The sequence below is a fragment of the Lathyrus oleraceus genome, chromosome 7, assembly GCF_024323335.1.
Source record: "Lathyrus oleraceus cultivar Zhongwan6 chromosome 7, CAAS_Psat_ZW6_1.0, whole genome shotgun sequence".
In the NCBI taxonomy this organism is placed as follows: domain Eukaryota; kingdom Viridiplantae; phylum Streptophyta; class Magnoliopsida; order Fabales; family Fabaceae; genus Lathyrus; species Lathyrus oleraceus.
In genome coordinates, this window is record NC_066585.1 from 142,126,327 (window position 1) to 142,136,194 (window position 9,868).

General features: G+C 41.5%; 1 protein-coding gene across 1 annotated transcript; it reads right to left on the reverse strand.

The window, feature by feature from the left end:
• Positions 1–6,003: 6,003 nt before the first annotated feature.
• Positions 6,004–6,888, reverse strand: LOC127102475 (uncharacterized). Its single transcript, XM_051039842.1, has one exon. The coding sequence runs from the start codon at positions 6,886–6,888 to the stop codon at positions 6,004–6,006; it is 885 nt and encodes a 294-aa protein (XP_050895799.1).
• Positions 6,889–9,868: the final 2,980 nt, after the last annotated feature.

Sequence of the window (9,868 nt, forward strand, 5' to 3'; positions counted from 1 at the left end):
GCAAATACATGAGGCATTATGATTGAATTTCTCATTAGGTTTTGCATATGGGTTTAAGTATGCATGAATGTGTAACACAATATCTTGAATGTTTAACCATGTAATTTCTGTAATGGATGCCATAGGGTTTGGGGTTCTGGAAATTGCACTGTTATCAAAGGAGAACCCAGAACCCGCAGTCGTTCGCCAGCACTTCGCTGAGCGAACATGTAGCGAGGGTTCGCCAAGCCTTCGCTAGGCGAGGCAGTAGCGAATATGACAGTATTTGTTTTTTCCAGTTGCATTCTAATCTGTTCTGTACTTGATTGACATGTTTTCTATTGCATCTACACGTTGTTTGCCTGACACCATTATTGCTGTTTGGTGCAATTCTTGGTTGCACCCTAGCTTGGTATCCTAACCCGTTTGTTGAATTTTGTGAGGGTTCACATACTCCTGAAGAGACAGTTGGCTAGGTATTCCACTTTATTTGTGGGATACCCTTGTGAAGATTAATTTTAATTACTTGACTGATTACATTGCCTTCGAACATATGATCTGGGCCCTCTCTTTGGTGCCTTACGATATTACGACCATGTTCCGCGAATGTAAGGATACCCTTAGCAAAGACCCTTCGGTTAAATCATCATAGTCCCTCGAATGTTGCCTTCGAATACATGACTTTGTCCCTCGATGACCCTTCGTGGTAGCCTACGGTTAAATGATGATCGTCCCTTCGAATGCTAAGGTATCCTTACAAATGTTGTCTTCAATGACCGATCGACGACCCTACGATGTCCCTTTACATCCAAAGGATAAAACTACTTACTTCTCAGTAGTAAGGACAGCTTTACCCTCCTAAGGATAGGAAATACCTATAAAAACCTTTGTTAGGTATAACTCTTAAATGCTTGCTCGCAGCTTAAAATACTTTTCACACCTCCCATTTTTCAAAACACCTTTTAGAAAATCACCACTTGGCATACATTCGCACAAGAATCATCGCCGAGTTATATTTTTCTAAACATCTTTCAAAATCAAACGAGATAAACACTTTGTATACATTCGTACAAGAATCATTATAAAAGTTAAACTCTCCATTCAAATATTTTCTAAACACCCTACATTTCTCAAACACTTTCTCGAACAAGGAAAACATAAGTGAGCTAAGCAATTAAGAGCCCATGGATAACCATGGATACAAAGGGTGCTAACACCTTCCCTTTGTATAATGTACCTCCCGAACTCAAAATCTAATCAAGGTCTTTCCTGTTCTTTTCCGCCTTTCCTTATTGGATAAAAGAAAAGTCGGTGGCGACTCTTGCTATCCGCGACATTGCTTTTCAAAGCAAAACACAAAAGTCAGTTCACCGTATAACAACCCTATATTTTATCTTTCGATCTGTCGACCCTACGGGATTTCGTAAATAATCGACTAGCGGTTTACACCAATCACTTTCCCTCTCGTCGTCGACAGTCAGAATTTCAAAATGATTTTTATCTACAGCTCCCAACTTCACAATCGACAAATCTGACGGTGACAATAATGTCGCTCGTACTTTCTCTCTTACTTGGACCTCTTCATCCTGGTCTTTCGACGCTTTGTACCCTGAAGCCTTCTGCGCCAAATCATTTGCTCTTTGGTTCTCTTTTCGTAGTATGTGCAGGAGGTTGACTTGCTCAAACCTCTTGAGTAATCTGATGGTGACCATAAAATACATAATTAAATTTTCTTTCACACACCTGTATTCTTTCGACGCTTGCTTAATTACTAACTCTGAGTCTCCCATAATTTCGACATTCCTTTCCCCCAATTCTAGCAGTAGTTCAAGTCCTGTAATCAACGACTCATATTCTGTTTCATTATTTGTGCATACCCCTTCAATTATGTATTTGAACTCTGCTGGAATTCCGTCTAGAGAAATTATGACTCCTCCTATCCCAGATCCATGCTTATGTCTTGAACCGTCGAAGTACAACCTCCATGGCGCTAAGTATACGTAATTTTGCGCCATTTCGACCATTGAATGGTCGACAAGGAAATCCGCTACTACTTGCCCTTTCATTGCTTTCAAGGGTACGTATGTCAAAGAGTATTTTGTTAACGCCAAAGCCTATTTCCCAATTCGACTATGCAAAATTGGTTTAGACAACATGTGTTTAATAATATCAAAGTGGGAGGATACGTACACATCAACAGTTTTAATATATTGCTTTAGTTTCATACAAGAGAAATACAGGCAGAGACATAGTTTTTCTATATCGCTATACCTAGTTTCAGGGTCATTAAGCATTCGACTAAGGTAATACATAGGTCTTTCGACACATTTTTCATCCTCTTGGACTAACATACTTCCTATAGTCGATTCTGAGGATGTAATATACAGTATCATTGGCCTATTCTTAACATGAGGGGGCAGTATTGGAGGCCTAGTCAAATACTCTTTGATCTTGTCAAAAGCCTCTTGGTGCTCATCCTGCCACTTGAAATCCTCGTTCTTCAGTCGAAGTAGTGGGGAGAAAGCTTTTGTTTTGCCACTTAAATTTGATATAAATCTTCTAAGAAAATTTATTTTGCCCAACAAAGATTGTAGCTCCTTTTTGGTCGACGGAGGCTTGACGTCCATAATGGCTTTTGTTTTGCTTTGGTTTACTTCAATACCCTTTTTATGCACCACAAAGCCAAGGAAGTTGTCTGCTTGCACACAAAAAGCACACTTCAATGGATTCACTTTTAATCCACATTTCCTCATCCGTAGAAAGGCCTTTCAGAGATGTTCGACGTGAGCATGTCGACCATTTGATTTTATAACAATATCATCAATGTATACTTGCATGAAATCTTCAATAAAATCATGGAACATTGAGTTCATTACCCTTTGGTATGTTGCTCCAGCATTTTTCAAGCCAAATGGCATGACAACCCACTCATATGTCCCCAAGGCTCTTGGGCATCGAAACGCCGTCTTCGGCACATCTTCTTCTGCAATAAAAATTTGGTTATACCCAGCATAACCATCTAACATACTTAAATATTCGAAACCAGTGGCCGAATCGACCAGTATTTCTGCCACGGGCATGGCATACTCATCTTTGGGGGTGGTAGCATTTAGATCTCTAAAATCAATACATACTCTTAAAGACCCATTTTTCTTGATGACTGGCACAATATTGGCCAACCATTCGACATACCTTGCGGTTTGTATAAACTTGCTTTTCAGGAGTCTTTCTACTTCTGCTTTTATCTTTGCCATGATCTCTGGGGCGAAATGCTTGGGCGTCTGCTTTACTGGCTTTCTTCCAGCTTTTATTGGCAGCTTTAGCTCGACCAAATCCCTACTTAAACCAAACATTTCGTTATAATCCCAAGCAAAACAGTCCCTAAATTCTTTAAGTATGGATATCACCTCAGACTTTAGTTCTTCGTCGATGTTGGCGCTGATGTATGTTGACCTTTTTTCGCCATTTTCGCCAAGGTCGACTTCTTCCAAGGGGTCTTTTGGTCGGATTTTCTCTGGTTCCTTTGGGTCTTTTTCAAACCCTAAAGGTTCATTGTTATAAATACAGTCCAAACGCTGCATGTTGACGCTTCCTTTAGCCAAAACTGGCTTATCTAGAGGCTCTGGCCCAATAGCCATATAACCCTCCTTATTTAACGTATAGGCTTCGACATCCATGTTTTCTTCAGCCTCTAGAGCCGACTTTATTTTGTTCTCGGTAACGTATGCCGAAATCTTTCTTAGAGCTTCTTGCTCAGTCATCATCGGTGACATCTCCCCAGCCTGTCGATCGGATACCTGTATAGGGTGGATCATCCAGACGTTCCACATCCCAAATAAAGCCATGAGTCTCGTGTAGAGTTAGAGAAACGAAAGCCTCACTCAAATTAGCATATACATCCTCAGCTGGAAAGCAAGGAGAAATGTTGGCCAGCTTTCTCTCGAATTCCTTCTTGCCGACATTGTTTACGTCAGCCATGAAGTACCCTTGGTCGACTTCGATATTTTTGACCACTCCATCTTCCCTCCAAATCACCAACCTTTGGTGCGCTGAAGATGGTACGGCTCCGACACCATGGAGCCACTCTCTGCCAAATAACAAGTTGTAACTTGGCTTAGCATCTATCACCATAAATAGTGTCGGCCTAGTTATTGAACCTACCGTGATGTTCACCATAATCACACCAATGGTGCTTTTCGTTTTTCCCCCATAGTCAAACAAGACTACGTTGTTGGATCTGATGTCAGTATCATACTTGCCAATCTTCCTCAAAATATGGTGCGACATGATATTGACAGTGGCACCACAGTCGACCAAGACTTTGTTGACAGTTACACCTTCCACTTTGGTCCTTATCAGCAGTGGTTTCAAATGATTTTTCATAGTCATCGTTGGTCTTTCGAACACTGCCTCTTGGCTTTCAGCAGAGCCATCGTTCAGTACAAAATAGCATCTTGGCTGGTGCAGAGCCATTTCTTCAGCGTCAGCATCGTCTACCGACTCCTCCACTTCAGTCACACAATTATATTCTCGCGGTAGAATTGACACCACGTTGACCAAGATGTCCAGACTTGCTTCGGACTCTGAATTGAAGTCATCCGTAACTTCATCAGAACATCTCTCAGTTGGTCGACGAACATACTCCCTGATCCGCTCTTTTACTACTGTGTTGACTTTCACAATAACCTTCTTCCTAGCATTCGCCCCACTGGCCATGCCTCTTGCAACCTCTCTTTCGGCCTGTTTACGCCTTTGAAAGCGTCTCCATTGAGTCCTCGACATGGGGTTCTTCCCCAAATAATTTTCAGAGACATGAGTCCTTTTTTCAGACTTAAACTCATGCCTGTAGTTAATTGCTAGACCTCCTCTAGCAGCAGCAACACCTTGTCGGGTGTCTTGTTTTTCTTAAGGCTTGATCCAAGTGCCTCTAGGGGCACTTACCGACGGTACAAAGCTCTTAGGCCTTGCTTGGGTATTTTCCACAGCCTTTTTTGAGCCTCTTTCATTCTGGTACCCCCTGGTCGGCCCGTTTCTTTTGCTTTTACTCAATTGCAGTCTCTGGAAATTTTCTGCCGCTATTTTGTCGGTGACAGCACCACATCTAGGACACAGGCAAACTTGTGAACCCTTGTTCTTGCAGCGATACAGGAAATCCACCAAGTCTTCATCAGCCCTTGGGTAAAATTCAGCTATATCGACATCTGGGCTTTCACCAGTTTGCTCTAGCATGTTGGCCTCATCGTATTCGGTGATCTCGACCATGTTGATCTCGACTGGCTCCACGAATAGGGCTTCCTCCTGGTGAAGAGGATCAGCGTCGATCTTCATTCTGCGGCCAGCAAATTTCAGCCTTCCTTTTTGAATCGCTTTCTGAACCTAATCCCTGAAAAGGTAACAATTAGAGGTATTATGACCAAGATAGTTAAGATACTTATAAAACCCTCTTTTCTGTCTCTGTTCTAACGGTGGTATTTTAGTACCAGGTGGCACCACCATTTGACCATCTTTGACCAACAAGTCAAAAATTTCCTCACATTTTATCACATCAAAAGTATACGTTTTCGAAGGGAATTTTGGGTTGTGCTCGACAGGATTTTTTCCTTGCGCAGGAAGTAATGATCGACACTCGTAAGCAGATCCTGGCTTTAATTCAGCCACGTCAATTTCTAATTCGGTCGATGAAGCATAATCAACCTCATATATTGGGTCTGTTGCGTCGTAGTCGACAAACGCTACCTTTTCTTTCTTAGACTTATTGTGTCTAACTTTTTCTAACCTTAGCCGTTCTAGATGTCGAACTCTATTAGCCAATTGTGACATACTTCTCACAAAAGTTGGGTCTATTTTCTTCCTAATGGAATAATCTAAACCCCCTGCGGCCATCTGAACCAGTTCATGTTCTGGAACTTGGGTAAAACATCTAGCCTTTAGTGACCTAAAACGATTCAGATAGTCGTCGATGCTCTCAGCAAACCTTATCTTGATACTAGACAATTCTGCCAAACTAATTTTGGAATGTCCTTCCTAAAACTGTTCATGGAACTTCTTTTCTAATTTTGCCCACAAATCGATTGAACTTGGGGCCAAAGAAGTAAAACATATGAAGGCAGCCTTAGTCAGAGAGGAGGGAAAGTTTTTTACTCTTAAACATTCATTATGAGCTAGATCTCCTGACTCTGTTAGATATATGGCAACATGCTCTATTGTCGATTCACCAGATTCTCCCCCAAATTTAGTGTACATAGGCACTTTCATTCCCCTGGGCGCCTCGGCTTGGAGAATAAACTCAGCTAACGGGGAGGCGTACAATGGCCTTTGCAATGTGACACCCATACCATTTCTAGCCATAATCCTTTCGACAATAGTTGTCAAATTATTTTCCACTGCTAAGTTTTCTTGTCGGTGTTGATCGACGATTTGATACGCATCCTGGTGTCGGTTAACCAGTACCATCTGGTTACGTCCTGCGACTCCTGATTCGACGCCTTGATTTTGAAGGGGTCTAATGATTTGCCCTTCATGGATTGTCTCATCTTCCGCTGCCCCTACCTCCATCTGAACGGGAACAGTTTGCCTAACCACTTGTGTCATCTGTCGAGCTGGTGCCCCTAGAAAATTGCACAAGCGTGTCAATTGATTCGCCACCTGCCTATTTGTTTCAGTTGTTTCTTGTATAACTGGATTAAAGACTGTGCCCATTTGGTTGGTCAACATGTTAACCAATTCATGGTTACTATCATCCATTTGTTGTCTCAAAACCGCTATTGAAGTGTTCGACAGCGGCATGGTTCTGTTCTGAGTATTATTTCTAATGTTGCCCCCTTGCGCTGATCCTTGCAAGGGTGGATTTGTGTTTTGAACGTTGTCTAAAAACAGTGCTGCACTTGATGTCGACTGATATCCTGGCATTAAGGAATACAGAATTCCATAAAGAGGATCTGTGGTGCCAAAGTGAGGCACATAAGGTCTGAACATCTTTATCGTTGATCTTGAACCCCCCGATGGAGGTTGAGGAATTGATGTTCCAACCGCACCCGTGGTCGACATTGTTGAGGTTGCACTTGTCATCGGCGGTAAAGTGGCAACCTGTGAGATTACTGTTTCCGTAGTGGATAAAGTTCCTCATGACACTTCATCTGCGTTAGAATCTGACATTTTCAAAGTTTCTCGTGGCTTACTATACAGTTTGCCACTTCTAAGTTTCATGCAATTTCGCAACTGCGCTAGCACTGCCCCACTGGGCATGCCATTTTGTTTACTGTGGAAATTGGTAAACAACCACTGGTCCTCCCTAGGCCTTAAGACTAAGGGTTACTTGCAGGATCGACCAGTTGTTCCTAGGACATGTGCTAGTGCAAATATGGCTTATCCAATTCGACGAAATAACTTTGTGAGGAACGGCTCCCGACAAAGTATTGAACAAGCGCAGATTTTTCCACACGAACGGTTTAAACGATGTTATAGCCTATGGGTGACTCGTGACCGACAATGCTACAACACTCACAAGAGGTACACGATGAACACACTTTTGGTGAACTCTATTATCGTAATAGAATCAGTGTCGACAGCGTAAACGACAACGTAAAGTGATAACTCAAAAGTAAATGAAATTAAAATAAAATGTTCAACGGGAACAATTGAAAAGTAAGGAAGTTGCATTGAAATAAATGTGGTGATTCACGTACATAGCACTCTTAAAAACTCTTGCTTCCTCGCGCTGGGAACGAGAAGTTTTCTTACAAGTGATTTTTAGTACAAAGTGAACACCTGGAGCCCCTCGTGGGATACTCTATTTATACTATACTAAAGAAACTGCACACAAGCTAAAAACTCCTAAAAGCTAGTAGATGTCGTGTCACACGATCTGCAAACCGTTATACCCACGTCTTGCAAACTGCTTCAGATTCTGGCGCTCTTACTCTTCTTGTAACTGCCGGTCATTTTCCAATTTCAAGTTTCTCCGGCCCAGACGTTTAGGGCGACACTGTCTTTTATGCATTTGGCATGAAAGAAAATTCTTTAAGTCCCAAACTTCACTTTAGTCGACGGAATGGCCTGTCGACCAAGCAGGCTTCTCCTGTCGGCTTCATCCCTTGACTTGTGTTTTTTCCACTCTTGCTTGCTTCAAACACCCCTTTATCCTTTGGTGGGGTATAACCCCCAAATTCACAGGACTCTATCACTAACTACGCTTTCAGTATGCCTTAGCGATTTTTCATGGTAACACATATCATTTGGTGCAATCACACATTCTTGCTACCTTGCAGACATGTGTCTTAATCTTTGAGGTATGCTTGGGCCTGCTTTACCTCTGACTTATTATTGAACTTATCTTTCGACTTTGTTAGCTAGTTCATCACATAAGATTCTCATTGAATCTTTCTTAATATTCCCAGTCTAATCCCATTCCTTAAGCTTATATATGATCACGTCCCTACTGATCACCACTTGCTTGTTCACTGGGTTGAACAACTTGTATCCTCCAGTCGGATGATATCCTATCAGGATTATCTGACTCGACTTATCATCAAATTTTCTTCTCAACTGATCTGACACATTTCTATGTGCTCTAGATCCAAACACCTTCAGAAGACTCAAGCTAGGCTTGACACTAGACCAACATTCTTCTGGGGTGATTCCTTCTAACTTCTTCGTCGGACATCTATTCAGTATATATGTTGTAGTCGACACAACTTCTCCCCATAATTCTTTGGGTAGATGTTTTTATTTTAACATACTTCTCACCATATTCATGATGGTTATATTCTTCCTTTCTGCGACTCCATTCTCCTGTGGAGTGTAGGGTGGCACCACCTCATGCACAATCCTTTCTTTCACTCATAATGCGTTGAGGTCTTTCGACACATATTCTCCACCACCATCAGTCCTCAGAATCTTGATCTTTCGACCAATTTATCTTTTGATTATAGATTTAAACTTGGAAAATACCTCAATCACTTCACTTTTCTTCTTGATTAGGTAAGCCCATAATTTTCGATTGGAATCATCTATGAATGTAACAAAGTATTTGTTACCTCCAATTGAACCCACTTGGATAGGACCATATACATCAGAGTATATGACTTCAAAAATTGCGCTCGACCTACTTCCTGCATCCTTACTAAAGTTATTCTTGTGTTGTTTCGCCTGTACACATTCTTCACACAATTCGTTTGGAATGTCGATTTCTGGTAATCCTGAAATCACATTTCTTCTCTTCAAATATCTAATGTCTTTGAAATTGATATGGCCAAGTCTATAATGCCATATCCATTCATCTCTGTTGGCTGCTATTGCAAGGAACTTATGCTCCATCGCATTAAGCTCAATCTTGAAGGTTCTATTCTGAGACATTGAAGCCTTCAAGATCAACCTTCCATTTGAGTCGAGAACTCTCATCATCTTATCTTCGATCGACACCTTGTAGTTATTTTCGACTAACTGCCCTATGTTGAGTAAATTTCTCTTCATGCCTGGTATGTACAACACATTTGAAATTACTGACCTCTTCCCATCTTTCCTCATAATCAGAACATCACCAACACCTTCAGCTGCTAAAGTGTTGTCATTTGCAAATTTCACCATGTTCTTCATTGAGGGTGTTATGTTGATAAATCAATCTTTCCTTCCCGACACGTGTGATGAGCATCCTGGGTCCAAGTACCATCGGTCCTTGAATCTCTCTTCATCTCTTGTTGTAACCATCAACAACATCTTTTCTTCTACATGTTTTGCCAGCTTTGCGTAAGTTTCTTGATACTTCTACTTTTATGGATAATCACTAGAATAGTGACCATGCTTCTGACAATTGTAACACTGAATGTGACTCTTGTCTTCCTTTTGACCACCATATTTTCCTTTACCTGCAACACCACCTCTTTGTTGCCTT

Excerpts from the sequence above, each read along its gene's own strand:
- LOC127102475 (XM_051039842.1), bottom strand. The coding sequence starts at position 6,888 with ATGCCAGGATATCAGTCGACATCAAGTGCAGCACTGTTTTTAGACAAC.